Here is a 24,413-nt window from a genome sequence, read left to right as displayed (position 1 = left end):
TAGAGCTTGGCTAGTGGCAAAGGGTTCTGAGGCATCATGGGAAAATAGGTCAGAAAAGTGAACCACATTCCTTGTAACAATACACACATGGAAGCATACTTCTTATCAGCATGTGTGCCAGACAGCTCAGTGAACGAGACATCCATTGAACAAGGATATCAGACAGCTAATGAATAGGCCAAGTATATTTCCAAATAGGAACTTAGGCCAGGTGGCCATAAGAAAGCCAGGAAGAAACCACTAGAATTTATTGTTCCATGCTGTCAGAGAATATCTGTAATTGGCCAAGGAATATGACATTTAGTAATAAGCGACTTGTACACTGGTTCTTTTCCAACAGATGAGCCAGTGCGCATGTAAAACAACTTTTGGAAATTGTATAATTATATTGTCGATGTGATGCAACTTCAGAGATTCCCAGCATGCATTGTTCAATAAAGAAACATCTTTCACCAGGATACCCAGTCATGAGTCTTTGCATTAGTTGAAGTTAAGTTCAATACTTAGTCTCTGAAAAAACCTTGAGGGATCTACTTGAGATTCCCTGTTTTTATGCATAACAATAGTTTTGAACAATCACCCAGGAAAAACTGTACCCAGACTCAAACTTAGGCTACAGCTGAAATGCTGGGTGCTGTGATGTCTCAGTTGGGATCCCTTACCAATGAACAATATCACTAACTTTGGAATTATACATGCCATGCAATTCAGTGTTGATCAGCTATCCTCAACCTGTCCTTCATTAACAAGCCATCCTGCCCCATTTTGAACACCAAAAACTAGAGGATTATTAAGCCGAAAAAAAGATTAATTAGAATTATTAAAACTAGCCAAGATCTTAGCATATGACACAATGCAGAAGCAGAATCAACTCTGCCTTCGTGTATCTGGAGTCTCAATCATCAATAATAGCAGCTTTGAATATGTTCTTGTTCACGCCCATTTATCACACCTACTAGCATTTCCTCCCCTTCCCACAAGTTCCAGTTTTAAAAAAATCCCCATTGACTGTTCCTTCAATATGTGAAGTAGCATCAACTGGACAATACACAGTTTCTGAAACATTTTATTCCCCAGAAGACATTTCAAACCTGATTCAGTCCACTTGACACTGGTTACACTAGAACACTGACACTTGACACTGGTTACACTAGATTTGCCCTATCAAAGTAACATTAAAATACACCGCTTGCAACATCTGAATATAATTACTAAAATACTTGTTTGTAAGAGCAACTAACTGTCCTCAAACTGGGCAAGAGTAACTAGGTTTCTATACAATAAATGCACACATGGATCCAGTTTCTTTAAATTTTGCTATCAACTTAAGTTTCTTTGAGATATTAAGGGGTTAACATCGCATGCAACTAAGAACTTTTGAGTTGATTTCAAAATGACAAGCTGAAGACATCTGTGATTAATGAATTTACCTTTTAACAGTTCTCTTTCTTTCAACATAACAATATTACGACCTTGGACATGGTTAACCTGACTAGAACAAAAGGTGTCTTGTGATTAGCTATATTGTATCAGACTGCACGTGATCATAAGGATTGTAAAAGCTACATAAAGTGGGACCATCCCATTGTTCAGCACGCCTTTGCTAACTGACTCCCAGCACGAGTGGAAATTGGGTCGCAAAGGCTTGCCAGCTTACATATGTGATGAATCACAAGTGCCTCATGGTTTATTTTCTTTGAAGCAATAACGTGACATAAGTGCAAACTTGTTCAAAATTCAGCATACAGCTTCTGAATGGGGAGTGGGATAGCTTGGTCTTGGTTTCGGACAAAGCTCGGCACAACAGAGGGCCAAAGAGCCAGTACCGCGCTGTACTGTTCTATGTTCTATAAGAATAGAGAACATTTGGATCAGACAACGGTTGGTGTTTGCCTTTGTATCAAGGACGGAAGAGTCTCGCGAAATCAAACGTAACAACTGGCACTGCAGAGCAGGGTTCCAACATATATAGACGTCCAAGGTAGACTGAATAAGTGACGTCCGGGTGTCGGTAATGCGAGACGGACTGGCCCACAAAGGTAAGATTAACCTTGGTCTCCCGCACTGAACTAATACCCAGTAGACCCCTCGTCCCCCAAGGCCCTGTATTGACGGAACCCGGAGACAGCTTACATCCTTGAACACCGACTAGTCCTACACCGGGAAGTTTGAGTCCCCCGGTTACCGTGGTGGTTAGAGTCCCCAGGTTTATCTGTTAAGACATCAGATGGTTAGAGTCCCCAGGGTTTTGGTATATTAAATCCAGGAGGTTCGAGTCCCCCGATGGCCAGGGTTCGAGTCCCTAGGTCGGTAGAATTTGAGGTTCGAGTCCTCTGAAACATAGTAACGGGTGGGAATTACTAGGGAAATTATTATAAATTAATTGGCAAGTTGGAAAATTGATTAGAGAAAATCTAAGGTTGAGCTAATAATTTGAATAGTTTTTGTATGTATGTTTGTGTGGTCTGGTTGCTTGTCAAATGTAGGTGATTGAGAGTAGGAATTGTTAAAGTCTATTTGTCCTTGTGGAGTATTAAATTGTTTTCAGAAAAAAAGTAAAGGGTGGGAATTAGGTGAAGTTGGAGACGTGACTACTTGTGCCGACTGAAAGGAAGCAACCAAAAAATCAAAGCTGGCCAGCTGGGAGGATAATGCACCTTGGAGATGGATCAGTGAACATGATGATGGAGGAAAACACAAAACTTGGGAAATGTTGAATAGGAATGAGAGAAGCACGAGAAGGCCAAGAAGGAGCAGAACAAGAGAAGTTGGAAAGGGAGAGACGAGGCTGAGAAAAGGACTAGAGCGGCAGGCCGAACTAAGGAAAGAAAAAAAAACGGAGGTACCTCCCGACATATCTGGCATGCCACTGTTGTTTCAAAGTACTAAGTTTTTCTTCTGCTCCACTGTTAATCCAGCCACTTCCCTGACTGCTCCCCCCAACGACCTCCTGCAACCCCCTCATGATTGCTTACTTCGGAACCACTTTTTGACCTCGTCTTGTCCAGACCTTACTGACTTGGTCTTTCGGATCGAACCAAGTAAACAAACTTAAATTACATTCGGGCAAAGAAAAAGGGGGCAGCTCCCCAAAAGGAGGGAACGGCCCGAACAGAAACAAAAAGTAAGGAGGAAACTCAAGACACGTCAAATACGTTGACAGCAGTTCCTCCCTCTCTCCCTCTGGGAGACCCATTTCTGGTACTCAGTTGTAAACGATACTACCTCTCTGGAGGCGGCCACATTCGACCCTTTGTCTCCGTGCAAAAAGCCAAACTCTTTGCCCTCACCCGCGCCTGCATCCTTGCTGCAAACAAACCCGCAAACATTTATACCGACTCCCGTTATGTTTTCAGGGTCACCCACGATTTCGGCCAATTATGGGCCTGAAGAGGTTTCCTTACCTCTTCGGGGACTCCCATCCAAAACTCTCCTTTATGTTCACAATCTTCACCAAGCCATCCTCCTCCCTAAACAACTGACCATTATTAAACGTACCGCCCACGCTGCCGATAAATTGGCAGTGACCAAGGTTAGTGCCAGGGCTGACTATGCTGCCAAAAAGGCTGTGACAGCCCAAACTAACAGTGCCGCCCATGAATAAGCAGACGATAAATCACTCGCTTTTTCTGAGCACACAGAGCATGCCAGATATAGTCACTTACAGGAGGACGTCCCTGCTTCTGAACAGGATCTTTGGAAAATGCATGGATATTTGCATTCTGCGTCAAAAGGCCTCTGGATTACTTCAGCTGGCCAAGTTTGTACACCAGATGCATTACTGCCTTTATTCATTGATTGTCTATACTCTGGCACCCACCTGGGGAAGGAGAGAATGAGTGGAACATTGCTTCATACTTGGTGGCATCCCCGACGAGCCGAGGCTGCTCAGTCTCACATAGCAACTTGTTTAACATTGGCCAAGGAATAAAGTGCTCGCCAGGGAAAACACCCTTGCAGGATGGCCCATTTGATAGTATTCAGTTGGATTTTATCGAATTACCGCACGCGCAGAGTATTGTCTTATAATTATTGATGTGTTTAGTAAATGGATAGAGGCTTTCCCAACTACAAATAAAGCCTCAACAGTGGTAAATTTGTTACTGACAAATAATACCGAGATTTGGGGTATCCCAACAGATTAGCTCGGACAATGGCCCCCATTTTGTAGTGAAAATTAATAAAGAACTATATGACATATTACACATTCAGCAGCAGTTCCACTATGCCCATCACACCCAGGCAGCAGGGTTAGTGGAAAGAGCCAATGGGGTCCTTAAAGCTAAGCTAGCCAAGCTAACATCTGAAACTGGTTTAAATTGGTTAAAAGTCTTACCCTTAGCTCTCTACCGCATGAGAATAACACCCTACTCTACCACTGGACTATCGGCTGCAGAAATAATCTATGGTAAACCAAGCAGGATGCCCTGGGATGCAAATACAAGCTCATCCATCCAGATAGATTTACATTTTACAGGAGACGAAATGCAGAAGTACTTCCAATAGCTAACACCATCTTTTAAGTTTCTTCATTCACAGGTACAGTGTGCTTTTGGATCAACTCCACAGACACCAAATCAAGATTCTGACCCACAGGTCTATTTCCCTGGACCACAGATAGGAGACCTCATGCTAATAAAGGACTGGGCTCAACCCAAACTTGGGCCATGGTGGAAAGAACCATTCCAACTTCTCCTCCAGACTCCAACTATAATCAAGGTCCAAAGACAACCTCACTGGATACATCTGAGTGACTAAACGGTGGACACCAACATCTACTAATAAATCATGAAGTTTATCTTCACCTTTTTCAGTCTTTCAGCTATTTTCCTGGCACCAGGACAATCGGATCAACGGAAAGGAAGCCTGAAAGATGGACTGACTAATGGACAATTTCACTTTAACACCTTTTTGTATATATCTTATGAACATGCCGTAAAGTTTAATGTAAAGTGTTGAGTCTGCTCACATGTACCACCATAGGCCAAAGAGGGGATCTCCCTGTTCTCTATTCCTCTCAAAACCAAGGAAATGGTAGAGTGGATTTTGTATCAAAACAGGGCTAAAGACGAAATAAGAAAAGGGGCCCAAACCACGGGAGGAAATTGGCTAATTAACATCAGTGGTGATGTCTACACAGTTGGGGGGGGGGGAGGAGGAGGAGGAGAAGGAGAAGAAGAGAGAGAGAGAGAGAGAGAGAGAGAGAAGAGAACCAGCCCAACTATAATAGGTCAGACTCTCCACCCTACTTCATTGTAAACAAGGAGCATCCATCTGCCTGATAAGAAACAAAACCAAATCTGTTGGCTGTAGTTACTGCATTCAACAGTTTAATGTCACCAGTCCCAGTAGTAATATGGTAAAGCTAAGGCCTAAAGTCCATTGCCCTACAGCCAAATCATTTTGGACTACTGTGGGGGCTCCATTCCAATTCAACCCAGTTCTATTAAACAACATAGTAGCGTACAATGGCACCTATTTTGTCTGTGGAGATAACGCCTATCCTTGGCTTCCCCAGGACTAGTCTGGATCTTGTTATCTAGCATATGTGGTCCCCTATGTCTGGCATTATGACTCCCTGCATCTCCACCCCCAGATACACCTTGTTAAGATCTAAAAGAACCAGCGCCGAAGCTCAATGTTTTTTGGACGATAGCCTTTCCCGCCTCTGGGACAGCAAAGGCAGCTCGAGAGCTGATCAATATGGCATCAGCTCTTGAGAAAATAGAGGATGTGAGCGCCGCTATCTCCAAAGTTTCAGCTTAAGTCATAGCTATACGGACGGTGGCACTCCAAAATCAAATGGCTTTAGATTACTTGTTGGCGGCTACAGGAGGCACCTGCGCCCTAATGGGCTCTGAGTACTGTACATACATTCCAGATGCCTCCAACAATATCACTGATTTAGTTGAGCATATTAAAAAGACAGCAGACAAAATTCGAACCGAGGGGCTGAACTTTAAGGACTACAATCCCCCGGTTGGTGGCCCTTTGGTAGCCTCTTTGGGGACTGGGGAGGAATGTTAATGCATTTGAACATAAGAACATAAGAAACAGGAGCAGGAGTAGGCCATCTAGCCCTTCGAGCCTGCCCCGCCATTCAATAAGATCATGGCTGATCTGTCGTGGCTCAGTTCCACTTTCCCGCCCTCTCCCCATAACCCTTAATCCCCTCGCTTATCAAAAACCCATCAACCCACGTCTTAAAAATATTTAGCGAGGTAGCCTCCACCACTTCAACGGGCAGAGAATTCCAGAGATTCACCACCCTTTGAGTGAAGAAGTTCCTCCTCAACTCCGTTCTAAACCGCCCCCCCCCCCCCCCCCCTTTATCTTGAGGCTGTGCCCCCTAGTCCTACTGTCTTTTTTGAGCAGGAAGAGTCTCTCCACACCTCTATCCTATCCATCCCATTCATCATCTTATACGTCTCAATGAGATCTCCCCTCATTCTTCTAAACTCTAACGAATACAAGCCTAGTTTATTCAGCCTCTCCTCATAGCTCAACCCCCTCAACTCCGGTATCAGCCTAGTAAACCTCCTCTGCACTCCCTCCAAGGCCAAAATATCTTTGCGCAGGTGCGGCACCCAAAACTGCACACAGTACTCCAGCTGCGGCCTCACCAATGCCCTATACAGCTGCAGCAAGACCTCCCTACTTTTATATTCAATCCCCCTCGCTATGAAGGCCAGCATCCCATTCGCCTTCCTGACCACATGCTGCACCTGCAAGCTGGGTTTTTGCGACTCATGCACAAGGACCCCGAGGTCCCTCTGCACCGTCGCCTGCTGCAGTTTTTCGCCCCGTAAGTAATAGTCCTTCCTACCAAAGTGGACCACCTCACACTTGCCAACATTAAATTCCATTTGCCATTTCCTGGCCCATTCGCCCAGCCTATCTAGATCCTTCTGTAGACTCTCCACACCCTCCGCACAATTTGCCGTTCCCCCAATCTTGGTGTCATCAGCAAATTTCGACACCCTACACTCGGTTCCCTCCTCCAGATCATCTACATAAATGGTAAAAAGCTGAGGCCCCAGCACTGACCCCTGGGGCACTCCACTAGTCACCATCCGCCAATCCGAATAGCACCCGTTGACCCCCACTCTCTGCCTCCTATTTGACAACCAATCCTCTATCCACGCTAACACCCTACCCCCAACTCCATGTCCCTCGACCTTCTGCAATAACCTCTTGTGAGGTACCATTATTCTGGTGGTTTGATTATCACTGTTCTTGCTACAATGTGTTTGTCGATGCCTGGCCTATAACAGCAGCCAAACCCCTCCCTAAAGTTTAAAGTTATCATGAAATGATAAAAGGAGAGAATGTAATATTAGAGGAGTTAACATGCAACTAAGAACTTTTGATTTGGTTTCAAAATGAATTTACCCTTTAACAGTTCTCTCTTGCAACATAACAATATTAACTAGAACAAAGGGTGTCTTGTGATTAACTATATTGTATCAGGGCACATGTGATCATAAGGATTGTAAAAACTACATAAGGGAGACCGTCCCAATGTTTGGCATGCCTTTGCTAACTGACTGAGCACTGAGTGGAAGTTGGGTAGCAAAGGTTTGCCAGTTTACATATTTAAGAAGAATAAAGAACTTTTGGATGAGACAGCGGTTGGTGTTTGCCTTTGTATCAAGGACAGAAGCGTCTCATGAAAACGAACATAACATCTTAAAATAACCCTTAACACTTCTATATGTCAAAAACAAGTATAGTTTTGTTAATTAAGGATGACATTAGTACAATAGAAAGATAACTTTAGTTTGAAAGATCAAGATGTAGAATCTGTTTAGGTAGAGATAAGAAACAGAGACCATAGGAAGTCACTTGTAGGAATAGTTTATAAGAGAAGGTATACAGGAAGAAACAAATGGGGGAAGAGGGAAAAGGGTATTGTGCTAATCATGGGTGATTTTGACTTGCATGTAGATTTGATTAAACAGATTGGCAACATCCGGAAGAGGAGATCCTAGTGTTTTTGGGCAAGTTTCTTAGAGCAGCATGTGCTAGAGCCAGAGAGCAGGCAATCTAGGTCATGTAATTTGCAATGTGACTGGATCAATTAAATTATCTCATAGTAAAGCCATTCCAAAGTAGCAGTCTTCATAAGTTTGCATTCAGTCTCAGGGAGTGAAGAATGGACCTAAAATGAGTGTTTAAAACTTAAATCAAGGGACAATTATGAGGCTATAAAGACAGAGCTGGCAAAAGTGAACTGGGTAATTAGGTTAAGTGGCAGGTAAGCAGATGAGCAGTGGCAGGTATTGAAGGAGACATTTTGTAATACTCAGCAAAGATACATTCCAGTGAGAAAGAAAGACCAAGGGAAGGAAGCATCATCCATGGCCAAGTAAGGAAGTTAAAGATAGTATCAAAATGAAAGAAGACACGCACAATTTCACAACTTTGACACAGGTCAGAAGATTGGACAGGATATAAAAAAAAGCAAAGAATGAAGAATAATTGAAGTACAAGAGAAAGCTAGCAATCAACATAAAAACATAAGGGATGAACTTAAACAATTAAAGGTATGAGGAAATTATTAGAACTAAAAGCTGAAAATATTAGATTATTAATTATTACAACTAAAAGTGAAAAGTCCCCAGGTCTTGATGGATTTTATCCTAAGGTCTTAAGAGAACTGGCTGCTGAGATAGTAAATGCATTGGATTTTCCAAAATTCCTTAGATTTGGGAAAGGTCACATCAGATTGGAAAATAGCATTTTCTCTATTCGAGGGAGTGAGGGAGATAGAAAGCAGGAAATTACAGGCCATTTAGGTTGAACATTTGTCAAAGGAAAAATTCTGCAATCTATTAATGAGGTCAAAGAGGGCTCTCAGAAAATCTCAATGCATTAAGGCAGAGTCAATATGGTGTTGTGAAAGAGAAATAGCGTTGGACTAATTTCTTGGAGTTCTTTGAGGAAATAACAAGCAACACAGATAAACAGAATCTGTGGATTTACTCAGATTTCCAAAAGGAACTTGACAATTGCCGTATTGAAGGGCACTGCACAAAATAGGAGTTCATGGTGCAGGGGTAACAGATTAGCATAGATCGAGGGTTGGTAACAGGAAACAGCAAAGAGGCGTAAATGGGTCATTTTCAGGTCGGCAAGATGTAACAGGAGGGGTACCACAGGGATTAGTGCTTGTGTCTCAACTATTTACAGCCAAATGTTAATGTCCTGGATGACAGGACTAAATGCACATGCAAACAGATTCTCAGCAGCAAAACAGCAGTTAAAACAAAAAGTCATAAATCTTAGCCAGTAAGGCGGCCAGACACGTCCATGAAACAAAACACCACAGGTGGCTCTTGAGCATTACCAGCACACAAATTGAGAAGCAATGGCAGGATCTTGGAGGCAAGTTGCATATTGATATTACATGACATCAATATCCTGTTTGTGATTTTGAGAATATAACAAATTCAAATTTATTAATTTTTTTAAATGGTCAAGTAAAATCAACTACTTACTTGAATTGTGCACACCTTGTTGCAACTGAATGTTTGAAGAAGTGAACGAATTCACAGTTGCTGTCTGTAGCTGTGGGCTACTAACAGTTAATGGAGCTGGTGCAATTGGCGTCAATGCCCCACTGGATGCTACTTGGCCCAACGTGACAGTGTGCACCGGTGTCAGAGTTATCTGCTGGGCTGGTGCGTTCTGAATTTGCACATTTTGCAAGTTCTGGATGTTCTGTACCTGAAAGGTTTGCCAGGTAATTTCTCCAGATGGAGTTAATGTTGGGGCTCGTAATATCAGGGAGCCTGCATTTTGCACCACTTGCAGCTGAAGATTCTGCAAAGCTTGCTGAGGAACGGCTTGTGCACTAATTGTTTGTCCTGAAATAGTCTGTATTGTCTGCTGTGGAATACTCTGAACAATCTGTGGCTGGACAGTAAATTGCTGATGTGACTGAAATTGAATCTGATGGTCAGCTGTTTGAGAGGTTGAAGCTTGTAAGTCTTGTAACTGGGTTTGATCAACAGTAGCCTGATTCACATGAAGTACATTTGTTGCCTGTATCTGATCAGAAGTTTCAGCAGAATTAATACTGGAAGCTTGCTGTACATCATCAATATGGTCATCAGAAACAACCATATGACTCACTGAAGTTGTTGGCACAAATGAAGCTATATTAGTGTTAGAGTCACTAGAAGCAGAATTCTGCACAGCTCCAGTAATGCTTTGCTCATCTGTCCTTGCTGAGGTATCTATATTATTTATAGCTTCTGATGAAACAGGTATAATCATCGGGCTTGACGTAGTAATTGCTGCAGCATTACTTTGAGTCAGGGAATCTGAAGTAGGTGCTGTTCCAAGAGAATCATCAACGTTTCCAATGGGTAAAAAAGCAACATTGCCTGTTAACCCAACAGGAACATTAGTAAGAAGTTGAGCTTGACCAGGATAAGAGGTACCACCGTAAGCTACTCCTTGAATCTGCACAGGGACTTGAGCATTGCCCTGCTGTATCTGAACCGAAACAGCTGGTGACATAAGATTCTGCGTAGTCAGAATGTTTCCTGAAGGAGTCTTACCAGCAATTATTGCTTGGTTGGAGCCAGGAATAATTTGGATATGACCATTACCATCTTGCTGCAATGCTGCATCTGCACCAGAAGCGGCTAAGCTCAGTTGTAACTGCTGCCCATCTCCAGCCTGAATTTGAGGAATAACTTGATATTGAACACTAGGCACTACACCAGTTGGAGCTGCGGATGATCCTGGAGCGACAGCAAACACCTGCTGGTTTTGCAAGCTTTGTAAAACATATTGTCCACTTGTTGGTACAGAGGCAGTGACTGGAGATCCTGGTACCTGTCCAGTAATTTGTACAAAATTACCAACAGTATCTTTTGTCACAACAGTTGGTGTTGAAGTTATTAACTGCCATCCATTTGATGCTGCAAGTTGTGCAGAAGCCAAGTCAAGCGGCTGAAAAAAAAAGATTTTCATTATCTTAATGCAGTCCAAACATAAGATGCCATAATAATTACAATGCACTCTTTTCAGACTGAAAAAAATCAACTGATCCATATTCAAAATTTGATCACCCAATACTGATTTGAAATGCTTGCTCCTAACGTACAAGAGCCACGTTGCTTGTATTGAACAATTTTTCATTACGTTTTCTCACCCGAGTTAACCATCATTCTATCCTCCTGCATAAAGCGTTCCCCTACTCATACTCTCAACCTTGTCACCTCAAGTAACCCCATCATGTCAGTCACAGACGAGTTCATCCTGAACCACCTTCTACTATCACTCTCCGCCCATATTCCCTTTCCAACCCACTTTTGTTTTTAAAATGACCACCCTGGAAAAACTGTCCCCAGTGTCATTTAGAACTCCACTTCCAAATTTCTAACTGTTTAGCCTTTGGTCCACCATTCACTACAATGTTTTTGCAGCTAGCAATCTGCTCAACCACATGGGCATCTATGATGCCCCAGTCTTTATTAAAACCATTATTCTCTCTTTCAACTACTGAGCACTTAGTACAATCTTGACAGCCACTCCCATAAGTCCAAGGGGTGTGGACTTAAACACTTGTGGAGCTCAACAAGGCACGGTGGCACAGGAGTTAGCATTTCTGCATCAGTGCCAGAGACCTGTGTTCAATTCCAGCCTCAGGTGACTGTGTGGAGTCTGCACATCCTCCTCATGTCTGCATGGGTTTCCTCCAGATGTTGTCATTTGCACCCACACTCCAAAGATGTGCAGGTTAGGTTGGCTGGCCACACAATGATCCTTGAGGAGTCAGGGAGATTAGCTAGGTAAATGTATGAGGTTACAGGGATGGGTTGTTGGTGCAAGCTCAATAAGCCAAATGGCTTCTTTCTGCACTGTAGGAATTCTATGAACAAGTTTAGCAAATCATCAAATCTGGTTGAATCAAAGCGCTGTTTCTGCTCTTGTGCCAAAACTGCTCACTATTCCTGCTCTTGTGCCAAAACTGCTCACTATTCCAGGGCCACCCTGGAACCACTGCCTTCAGAAACTCATTTTCATCCTCTTGCACTTCAGCAAATGTAAGTTCATGGTCTTCTTTGGTTAGTCTCAATCATGGTGATATTCAACTGTCTTTGCCATTTTCCATACCCCACTGGGTCAAACACCTATCAAGTTACCACATCCCCCTACCCAAGTTCATTTTTATCTCCTACCTCCCTGCATGCCTTATCCAAGTTAGTCTGGTCTTTGAGGTTTCAAAGGCCACCCACAAACTCTGTTCCACAACCTCCCCCTTAGCTATTCATCACCTCGGTATCATATCTGACCTCAAAATGAGCTTCCTACCATATATCCCTACAATCACCAGGCTTCATCCTAGCCACTAGTGATCTGCTACTAAAACCTTATCCATGCATTTGTTATCTCGACTGTTGCAATGCACTTCAGGCCAAACTTTCATTTTCTACACTCCATAAACTTGAGCACAAACAAAGCTCAGCAGGCTGTATCCTAACACCAAGTCCCAATCACCCATCACCCAACTCCTTGCTCACCTACACTGCCAAACCAGAAGCCAATGTCTTAATTTTAAAATTGATTTCAAATCTTTGTCACCTTGCCATCTTCTCACCTACTCATCCTCTTTTGACCCCCTACGTATCCTCTGTTTTAATAATTCTACAAATGGTTGCTGTGCTTTAAGTTGCCTGGGTCCTGAGCTCTGGAAACCCCCCCCGAAATCTGTGCCTTAAAACCTACTTCTTTGACCAAGATTTTGACTATATATTTATCTGCTGATGTGGCTCAGTGTCGAATTCTGTGGAGAACTAAACATCTGTACTACTTCTGCCTCTAGTTCAGAGACAGGTTTTCACGTGATACAAATCTTCTTCATTTACTCTGCATTTTAATGTGCTAACCATGCACACACCCTGCAATTAAGTAATTAGTATGTTACCTTAATAGCACATGCTGAAAAATAGCAGCCACTCACCAACTCTCCTACCATTATTTTTGGGGATCCATACTGGCCAGTCACGTTAACACCATGATTACAAGAATAGGGCAAAAGATTGGGCATTTTGAAGATAACCCCTCAGTTCCAAAGCCTCAACATCTATAACTTTCAAATAAGCAGTGTTATGGCATGTTCACCAATGGTCAAGGAGGAGACATCACCCTGTTTAATTAATACCTTTGCCACAGTTCCAAAAGGTATACTGGAACCGTGGTGTGTACAATTCATAAGATGCACTGCTGCAACTCACTTATGATAACAATGCAGCACCTCCTCTGGTGACTGTTACCACTGAGATGGCCATGAGTAGCAATGTCACGAAAATAACTACCTGTCTTGGACACATTTTGCTACGTCTTCAATTTACCTGGGTCAATACCCTAATACTTCAGACCTAACAACATATGGTGTACTATGTAACTGTGTATTTTGAATATGTGCAGGTGGCAAAATGTCACAGTAAGCAAACCAAGTTGAAGGGTAGGATGTCAATTACCCATATTCTGTCAACATTTGAATTTCATTGTTTCTAAAAACGTGCAAGAAGTTTAGATTGAAATTTTCAATTCTTTTATTTCAGCCAAATTACAAGTTTATAAACATGCATTAACAATTTCATACATGTTTAAACAAAAGGGTTAAGAGAAACAGCTATAATCATGGTTCATTTGTCAATGGTTAGAAAAATTATTTTGAAGAACATTTTTTTTAAAGCCAAGCACTGATTTTGGTTTGGTATACATTATCAAAATTCTGGGGAGCCACCTCTTGAGGTTAAGCATTCCTTAAATTTAGAAACTGCATAAACCAATTAGGGTGATGCATGTATGGGAACTTATGCTAAAAGATTACATAAATCAAATCTCATTTTTTTTTAAAAACAAAATCAGACTTTCACTCTCACTATAAAGTCCTATTTCCATATTTATAATGGAAACTTCAATATAAACCTTTGCCGGACAAACAGTCAGGAAGGTGCCACAGAGGAGGTTGCTAAATAAAGCTGAGTTCATGGGACTGGGGTAATATATTAATGTGGACCAAGAACTGATTTACTGACTGAAAACAGTCAGAAAAACACCATTTTGAGTTAGCAAGTTAAAACTAGAAGGGTGGTTAAAAGGAGCAGTGATTGGAACTTAGCTATTTACAATTTATCTCAGTCGTAGAATCATTAAAGCACGGGCCATTCAATCCATTAAGTTCATGCTAGCTGTCTGTGAAGTAATCCATCAGCCCCATTCCCCCACTCTATCCTCCTAGCTCTGCAAGTTAAAACAACTTTTGTTTCAAATCACTGATTGTGTCTCCTACCACCACCTTCATAGTCAGCAGGTTCGAAGCATTATCATTTGCTTTCTAAAAACATTTTCCTCACAACCCCCTTTCTCTTTGCCAAAACTTTTAATCTGACTTAAATGTGGGGATCACAAGATGAGACAAAGCCAGATGGGGAGATAAGTTGTAAGTAAAGCACAGAGGCTACAAAGAGATTTTGACTGATTCAGTGAATGGGAATGAATATGGTATCTGGAGTATAATATGGGAAATAGGAAACCATTTTGGTAGGAAAAGAAAAGCAGTATATTGCTTAGAAGATCAAGAAACTAATAAATGTTGATATTCCAAAGGGACTCGAGTGCCTTTGTTAACAAACCAAAGTTAACATTCAGGTACATCAAGCAATAAGGAAAGCAGATTTATGTTAGTCATACTCCAATCCATTGCAGTATGATTAAGGAAGGCTTTTGACGAAACCAGACTGAATATAAGCTTTGGACTTCTTATCCAAGGAAGATGCCTTAGCAGGGACACAAAGGTTTACCAGAATGATTTCTGGGATGAAGGGATTGTGCTACCAAGATGAGATGAAGTAGTACGAGCCTTTATTCTCTAGAGATTAGAAGTACTGAAAAGCATAAATTGCTCAGGCTAGAGGATAGTTATTTCCTAGTCTCTAGAACTAGGGGGGCATTATAGTCTAAAGATAATGGGTAGTCATTTAGGAATGAGACAAGGAGAAATGTTATTATTTAGAGAAATTAATATTTGGAATTCTTTATCCAGGAGGGCTATGATGCACAGTCACTGAGCATATTCAAGGTTAAGATAGACTTTTTGACACTACGACAATCAAGCAATATGGAGATAGGGCTGTAAAGTGGAGTCGAATGAGATCAAGGGTCACACAGTCTAATCCTATTTTTTATGCAATAATTAATACTTTATGTCAGCAAGGTACTGCACTCAGCTGCTTTTGAAATGATATAATTGTAAGGATGACAGCTTTACGTTAGAAATGTGCATATTTCCACGTAATGAAAATAAGGACTGAATTACATCTGTTTGCCCTGGTCTAATCATTATGCCTTTAAAATCTGCTTCATCTGATGTCTGTCTTCGCTCTATATTTGCCATGCCACAAGGCATCATCCAGTATGTCCCACTTCTGCACCTCTGATAATTTTTTAACCATAAATGTTAAGCAGAAAATTTATGCACAAAATGCTTTAAAGCAACAACAAAAAGAGAACGGACCGATAATGGGAAACGTGGTGGTGGGAATAAGTGAAAACATGATATAGGGTTGCGAATGGGACAGAAGGAGACTAACATACAAGAACAAGGTGGTGAGATTGGAGTACAATGGTTCTCAACTGACCAACAGCAGTTTGAATCACATTCTCTCACACATTATTGGGAGGACAGGATATAATAATGCCAAGCTTAGTCTACAGCTTTCCCCTCTCATTCACCACAAACCCCAACGTAGCCAAAAATCACCCTAATGTTTACAGACCTCCCTATGACCTCTCCCTAACTGGTCCAAATGGAATTCTTCTACCAATGCCCTTAGATGGTATCAAAATACTGCCAGAGCACAACAGATTATAAGTTTCCTTCCCAATATTCTCAGATCCCAGCTGATTAGCATTTCTATTCTTACAAAGCCACTCAAAGCACCAGTTGCTTTGAAAGAACTGCTCACAGCACATACCTGCACCAATCTCATTTCCAATTACAATTAAGTATCATATTTAAAAGTTCAATTTATTATCTTGACTCAATGATCAGTATCATGATGAAATCTACTTTTTGTATCACAATTGTCATACCTGAGTGCCATGCAAATGCTACTTTTCGTCTCACAGAAGATATATATTGTACACAATGGTATGTCAGTTTGTCCTAAAGCTGCATCTCAATTTTTTTGTATTGTTAAAAACAGTTCTCAACATATCCAAGGAGGTAGTTACCATTTTATGTTTCAAGTATGGTGTGGCCAGAATCTAAACTCCTCTAGCCCTTTTCAGCACTTGTAGTTTAAAACTTAATTTTAAAATTAATGGGATCATAGGAGCAGGCCATCCAAACCCTCAAGCCTGCTCACCATTCATCTATATCATGGCTAATCACCTATCCCATGCAATCCCCATACCCTTGATGGCACTAATATCTAGAAATCTATCAATCTCCAACTTGAACACAGTCAACGAGTAAGTGTCCAGAGCCCTCCGGAGTAGAGATTTCCAAAGAATCACTACTCTCCTCTTCTCAGTCTTAAATGGCTTGCCCCTTCTTCTGAGACTATATACTCTGGTTCTAGACCCCCACCCCCCAAATACCCCAGCCGTTATTACATGCTCCACCTACATTTTAGCTATCAATAACATATGAACAAGGACACTGAGGTCGCTTTAAACGTCAACACTTCCCAATCTCTGGGCCTTTCCTGTTACCACCCAACACTAGGCCTACTCTTCCACTACTGAGATCCTCCCGCGGGTCTGTGAGGTATCGATCCTGCTGTACTCCAGGTCTGGGTCAGAAATCTCCCATCATTGAATATGGTGCATCACCTTGCTGCCACAAATACCATTCCACTAATCAATTTTTTGCCTTCAAACACTAGTGCACTACATTTGTGAGCATTTTCTGCTCAGCAGCGATTCTTCAAATACTTTTGGAAAACAAAAAGCTTAGAGGCTCTGCGTAGAAGACTGTTCAGATGCAGTTGCATTTTTATTCCATGTATTTTAAAAATGCAAGAGATTTCATTATTTAATGTAGATAAGTGGGTCCCTTGGTAGAACACAAGAGAAAAGGACAGTGAATGAAAAAAAGTGAAAGCAGAGCACAGAGGAAGAGGTAAAAGGAAGGAGGTAGAGATAGGAGTGATTAGCCATCAGTCATGGAATCATACTGATAAAGGGGTTAAAAACATGAGGGTAGGGAATGGAAAAAAGATCTGCTAACAGCCACATTTTCCTGTAACTCCCACCAAAAGAGCAGCCATTAGTGAGCCCTTTCCAAGTTGGTTATCAATTCCCACCTGAAAGAAAGGCAGAGAGAAAAAAAGTGGCAAAAGGAAAAACAGAGAGCAAGAGTACAGGATAGGAGTGCAAGACACCAAGAACATCAGAAGTAGAAAGAGAAGTTCCAAAGTCGAACGGTCAGCATGAGAGAAAAGCTAGAGAAATGAGCACCTCAAAGGTTTTTCATCCCCAGTCAATAGGCAAGTTACAGCAACCCTCTTCCAACTCACTTCAAAATGATTTAAAACTGCCACTGTTCAATGAGCAGTACGCCTCTACTATCTCGCCTTCAATTCTATCCATCTCTTTGCCTGTACCCTTACTCTTTTCCTCCTCCTCCCATGCTTCCTCCCTTCTTTTCCCTCTTCTGTAGCGTCCCCACTTCTTGAAGCTGTGCTTAAGCAGTTCTGCTGTGCCTCACAAACATTCAGACTAGGACAGCAACCTATCTCACCAACTGTGATTTTATTGAAATAGTTCCTCCGTAATTATTTTTCAATACATGGCTGTTATCCATTTTCCTTGCTCTCTCCAATCTAACACGTAAATTGCCCTCCTCTTTCTTCTTCCACCCTACATTACATTGCAGAGTAACGAAACCACTAATTCTAAATGATGTATGGCGCGCAAAGACCAAATGGTAATGCTCTACTAGATCAACTAGGAAAGACTCAAACAACCATTTAATATCAGTTTCCAAGGTGACCCCCACCTCCTGTACTATGCTTACATATACTTGCCAATTTCTTCCGATAAACTGTATATTGCTATTAAAACCTCAAACCTCCCCCTACTTATCTGCTGATTTCCTTCCCTTATATTGTAAGAGTTTCAGTTCTACAGGGGAGAACTGTAACGACCAAATGGCGATAGCATATGTAAATCAATGGACTAATTTATAGTCCATGAAAACTGACTCAACTGAACACTTAAGCTAAATTTTAATTAGTTGTTGTTCAAAACTTAGGCAAATTCTTCATTACGTTGGCATACCTCACTCTCTCACATCAGCATCAGCAAACTGACCAGCAATAACTAAGACAGACTGCTGGTTCTTTGTTCTAGGCCCAAAGTTTGCTGCTTTGTGCTTTTAACTCACCTATAACTCTTCTGATCATACGCAAAATGCTATTCTTGATACATCATAGTTCATATTGTCCACTAGGTCAGCATTAGAAAATGCTGCAAGTACTTTAACTACTTACATGTTTGCAATGTTCTACCCAAAATAACAGACTAAAAAGCTTAAATGTCATTAAAACATGAATACCATTTCTTTTTGTCAAAATCTGCACTGGATCAAAGTTATAGGTCAAGAGTCACTGAACCTTACCTAAACATTTCTTTTCCAGCTTGGTTTCACACAGCCTCAGTTCCTCCTCACTAACCTTACATTTGAAGCCTTCTCTCTTATACCCCATTTATTCTCATTTCCACTTGAATATTTTTAAGCCAGAATGCTCACTTGTCATCCTCGTGTCATGAACGAATCAGAATATTGTGACTACCAATCCTATTTGTGATAACCCAGTTACATTTATTACCAAAAATATACTTTTGACAGCCGATAAGGAGGATTAAAGTTGCATGTCTGGAATATCCTTCTAAAATCCTCCTTTTCTTTCACACGAACCTGAACACCTACTTTGTTGACGAATGTTTTTGTTTGATTACTCTTCGCAGAGCATTTTATCCAATGTTCAAATTCAGAAAACAAACACTACAAACTTTGCTCTCGATACAGGGCCATTTCTTCTCTGCAAGTATGCAGTGCCAAACTGACTGGCACCAATTTTTAAAAAAAGCTCCATTCTATTTCAGATCCAAAATCGGAAGACTTTAACACATTTAGGAAAAGCACCACGTTTAATCTCTTTCTCCCTCTCACCCGCCCCCCAACAATGGGCTGGTTGGGGTGCATTGACTCGGACAGGCGCCGGAGTGTGGTGGCTAGGGGAATTTCACCACAACTTCATTGCTATGTTAATGTAAGTCTTACTTGTGATAATAAATAAACTTTAACTTTCCTCCAGCTGTGTTGAAAATTTCTTCATTAAGCTGCCAATGAAAATTGGCATCTAGCTCCCAGTGTGGGTGTTATAGAAAGTAAACCAAGTTCAGCATAAGTCATAACAAAAACAGACAAAGGAGGCCATTTTAGTATCATAGATGTGTGTGTATTTCCAGATGTCATATGAATGTATCTTTACAAACTAGCCTGACATGCACAAAACCTTCAGAGTTATAGAATCCCTACAATGTGGGAGACAGCCAGTCTATTGAGTTTACACCGACCACAATACCATCCAGGTGTTATTCCTGTAATCCCACATATTATCCCACTAATCCCCTGACACTAGGGTCAATTTAGCATGGCCAATCAACCTAACCTGCATATCTGTGGACTGTGGGAGGAAATCACAGTACCCAGAGACAATGTGCAAACTTCTGACCTGAGGCCAGAATGGAATCTCACCCTGAGGGGCAAGTATCAGCTAATGTGCTTGAACAAAGAAAGTGTGTGCTTCAAGTAGTATTCTTCAATGGCCAAATTTAATTTCATAACAAAATTAATCCAATAATCTTTCCAGGCCAAAAAGATAAAAACCACAAAAGTACGACATGGTCCCATTCCCCTGATACTTCAGGAATCTAAAAGCAGCCAGCATTTCATATGCATTATATTAACTTGAAGCTGAAATTTATGCAATTACAATCACCTAATTCACTAACGGTTCACACAGTTACAATTTTCTTGATGTGTGCACTTATGATCCTGTTCCCAGAGCCTTTAAATTGGGACAGAGCAAATTAGCAGTTAAATATCACGCTATACAACAGGACATCAGCTTGTGGCAAAACAAAAATGTTAGCGTCTGTATATTTTGAATTTAAGTGGGTTTCAATAAACACCTTCAGTATATCAAGTTAATCACTTCCAAAAACAAAGCTAAATTAATCCAGTTTTAGTTGTAACATTAATCTCTTTGATAGCTCAACAGAATTAGAGGGGAGCCTAGGTACATACTACCTTAACTGGTAAGATTAGTATATAGTAGGAAAGAATTACAGCAGCAGGTAACTCAAGTATTTTTCCCTGTTGAAGGTCTCTATGACCGATATTTGTGTTGTGCATCGCAATGACAAGACATCTACAAATTTTGCACATTCCTCTGATGAAGAGAAAATATACCATATGTATTTGGTTGCCTTTATTCTAGTACAGATGACCTGTTTACCACTTACATAGACAATCTGGAGGAGGGGGCTGAGTGTAGGATAACAAAATTTGCTGATGACATGAAGATGAGTGGAAAAGCAAATTGCATGGAGGACGCGGAAAGTCTGCAGAGAGATCTGGATAGGCTGAGTGAGTGGGCGAGGACTTGGCAGATGGAGTATAATGTTAGCAAATGTGAGGTTATTTACTTTGGTAGAAATAACAGTAGGAGGGAATATTATTTAAAGGGTGAAAAGCTGCAGCAAGCTAATGTGCAGAGGGACCTGGGGGTCCTTGTGCACAAATCACAAAAAAGTCTGCAGGTGATCAAGAAGGCGAATGGAATGTTGGCCTTTATCGCAAGGGGGATAGAATATAAAAGCAGGGAGGTCTTGCTGCAACTGTATAGGGCACTAGTGAGGCCGCAACTGGAGTACTGTGCGCAGTTTTGGTCCCTGCATTTGCGAAAGGATACACTGGCCTTGGAGGGAGTACAGTGAAGGCTCACCAGGCTGATACTGGAGATGAGGGGGTTAGCTTATGAGGAGAGATTGAATAGACTGGGCCTGTACTCGTTAGAGTTTAGAAGGCTGAGGGGGGGGGGATCTTACAGAGACATACAAGATAATGAAGGGGCTAGATAGGGTAGAGGTAGAGAGATTCTTTCCACTTAGAAAGGAAAACTAGAGGGCACAGTCTCAAAATAAGGGGGAGCACTTTGGAACAGAGTTGAGAAGGAACTTCTTCACTCAAAGGGTGGTGAATCTCTGGAATTCTCTACCCATTGAAGTGTTGGAGGCTACCTCGTTGAATATATTTAAGTCACGGGTAGAAAGATTTCTAATAGACAAGGGAATTAAGGGTTATGGGGAGAAAGCAGGAACGTGGAACTGATCCACCAGATCAGCCATGATCTTATTGAATGGCGGGGCAGGCTCGAAGGGCTAGATGGCCTACTCCTGCTCCTATTTCTTATATTCTTATAATGTCTGCATTTAAGTTCTAGTAATCATTTTCATCACTCAGTTAAGATAAACACTGCTGGAATGCACAAGGACGACACAACCATGCCATTTCTGCAGTGTAGAATATTCCTGTTATTTATTTCCCCTCTCCAGTCAACAGACCTGTTTCTGGAAACAACAGAAACAAAATTCCTCAATTTTAACTTTCTGTACCATTTTACTTCAGATCCAAGAGTATTTTCCTCACCTAACTTTTAAATTAAAGACTTGTTGTTTCTAGTGAAGCTGAAGATCTTTGCAATATAGTGGTCTTCCAAGATCACAATTGGAAGATTTTGAATCAGATGATTAATTCTCATGGTTTGGAAGATGTGGGTGCATTCTGGAGATAACGTCACCAAAGTTTGCCTGGAATGGGTGCATGAACTTACACAGTACACAAGCTAGAAAGATAATAGTTACTAGTTCCAGTCCAATGCAAGGTACGACCTTCAGAAAAACAAATGCTGATTCAGAATCTGATCTCACACTACTCAAAATATGTAATGGCTGATATTTTGGAAGGTTTATCATAATTAAATGCTAAGTTGATTATGCCGATCCTATTGCTGCTGGGATATGTGGAAACAGAAGAATTAAGAACTAGGTGAAGTTATTTATTGCTAAAAAAATTGCAAAGATTTTAGCATGTGAAAGTAAAACTAAGCTCATGCAGTGGTAACCATATCATATCACCCTGGGATACCTTTGATTTGTAAACCCAATACAGTTGTCAAAAGATATGGCCAAAATCCAGACAAACTAACATTAACTATGAGTGCCGATATAATTAGTACCACATTAGTTACCAATAAATCATTGTTGTTCTGCAAATCACTTTAGTATGCTTGACAACATTGCCCTTTCCCCTTAATAATACCACTAGTAACTTCCAGAAAATTAACAAAAATATTTTTGATCACATGGGCACCTGGAAGATCAAAAACTGTAGCGACTAGGAAATTGCCATCTCATACCAGAGAATGGCAATCAGCATAAAGCTTTGCTGAGCTTTTGATTCCCATATTCACTTTGCATTCTTAAAGAACAGAACGAAATAGATAGCTGAAAAAACAAGCCAACTGTATGGTTAAAACATTGTTGTACTATACACTGTACAAAGTTAGACTGCTTTTTTAAGCAGGTAGTAAAGGAAAGCGATCGTGCAGTTTCTCTTTTCAAAAAAAAAATTGTCTACTCCCAGATTTTCTTGGGTTTTATTTCAACAGACCGGAAAACAATTATTATAGAAAATATATGAGACGCAGGTGTGTAATGCATTTTAAGGAACAGTATTTACTTGGGGGTTTAGTAAGCATCGATCATCATTTAAGGCAGTTACAAAAATAATTCTGTTGATATACACATACTTTAGAAGGATTGTTTCTAAACATTTTGAAAATTAAGTTAATAAGGCCCCAATTTTGGCGGGCCTTAATTTTTCAAACAACATCTTAGTTCAAAGAATAAAGTTGCATGAAATGTATGCACATCGGCGCATTTTGCTTATCATTTTTTAACCAACTCGCCTGACGATCATGTCTGCCTTCTTGCAAAAAAAATGGCACTTTCACACGTCGATATCAAAAAGATCGAATTTGCAGAACTTGGCTGCACCGATAATCATACTTGCGATCGGGAAGGGGGCGGGGGGGGGGGAAAACAGATGGGCAACTTTATTTTTTTGCGATGTTTAATTTTTGTTTTCAATGCGTGTTCACATACACACACTGTCTGATTGACTCACCAGCCCGGTCCCAACTGTGGTGGCGGCTCCAACGGTCTCCGATGGCGGCGAGCCGATCTTGCTGCACGTAGCTGCCAGCAATGCAAGCGGTGACGGCTGAATGTTCTACCCACAGGGGGCGGGTTTAGGAGGAAAGTGGGTGTGAATTAGTCCGGGGCTTACACAGGAAGTAACCGTACACATCAAAATTTAAACATGTGAACACACACCAACATTACACATTCTGTTTATTTGCAAACTGCGAGACAAAAGAAAGCGCGCGAGCTGTGGGGGTGGGCGGGCGGCCTGCCTTACCTGCGCCCCGGCGTTTCGGTGCTGCAGATACTCGCTCTGCTTGTCCACGTCCAGCGCAGCCATTTCCTCTTGCTTCACTGGCTTTTCTGGAGCTGCAAAAGGGAGAGGGGGGGAGGGGAATGGGGGGGGAAAATAAAACAAGATCAGGAGGGAGAGGAGATTTGCAAAACAGAAACGGCGTGAAGGAAATGTAATCAGATTGAGCCCCTGGCCCAGGCCCCGGCCTCCCCTCGCCGCCTCTCAGCGACCCCCATCGCTGCACACCGGCCTTTCCCTCGCAAAACCTACCAGTCATAGCGACTCCCGGGTGACTCACACCGGCTCGGTTTATACGGTTAACATGGTGTGTTTCGGACGCTGGCGCCAGGCGAGCGTCGCTCGGGGTTTTTTTGTGTGTGTATGTGTGTGTGTTGCTTTGATTGACGGTGCAGGAAGCGGGCGAAGGGTGGGGCTTCGAGCCGGGACCGTCCGGGGGTCGGCAGAAAAAAAACCACGACGTTCCTGCCGCTGCAACCCAACCTGCTGGCGGAAGCTCCCACCCTCTCACTGCATCTTCATTGGTTCATATCCTTTCCTTGTCCGGTTGAGCTGAGCGCCGATTGGATACTGGAGTAATCAATCATCCCACTTCCGTTCAGCAGGTTTGGGTGAGCGGCTGCCTGTTTGTCCGGGTGGGGGAGGGGAGACAATCGCTCAGAGGCGCGAGGCCATTCCCTGATATTCCAGCATGGGGCTTGTTGCTGTTTGAGCAATAAAGCTGCTGGGGGTGACTTCCCTCTTCATAGATCATGGCTGGTGTGATATAACCCCTTTCCTGCCTTACATTCCC

The 24,413-nt window shown here is 41.8% G+C and overlaps 1 protein-coding gene across 4 annotated transcripts in view; it reads right to left on the bottom strand.

The window, feature by feature from the left end:
* Window positions 1–24,097, bottom strand: part of LOC145350089 (transcription factor Sp3-like) — a 62,280-nt gene extending 38,183 nt beyond the window's left edge. For 2 of the 4 annotated variants that reach the window (XM_080198973.1, XM_080198976.1), the window contains exons 1-4: window positions 23,873–24,097; window positions 23,585–23,676; window positions 23,291–23,395; window positions 9,501–10,965 (exon numbers count right to left, since the gene is read on the bottom strand). In XM_080198973.1, the coding sequence (XP_080055099.1) occupies window positions 9,501–10,965; window positions 23,291–23,395; window positions 23,585–23,676; window positions 23,873–23,879 (1,669 nt within the window). In that variant the 5' untranslated portion in view covers window positions 23,880–24,097. The remainder of the gene's footprint in view (window positions 1–9,500; window positions 10,966–23,290; window positions 23,396–23,584; window positions 23,677–23,872) is intronic. The other 2 variants (XM_080198974.1, XM_080198975.1) reach the window with 2 other exon arrangements.
* Between the last annotated feature and the right edge of the window lie 316 nt (window positions 24,098–24,413).

Source organism: Carcharhinus amblyrhynchos, chromosome 11 (assembly GCF_965287045.1).
Source record: "Carcharhinus amblyrhynchos chromosome 11, sCarAmb.v2.hapA, whole genome shotgun sequence".
In the NCBI taxonomy this organism is placed as follows: Eukaryota; Metazoa; Chordata; class Chondrichthyes; order Carcharhiniformes; family Carcharhinidae; genus Carcharhinus; species Carcharhinus amblyrhynchos.
This window is presented reverse-complemented; position numbering and strand designations above follow the sequence as displayed.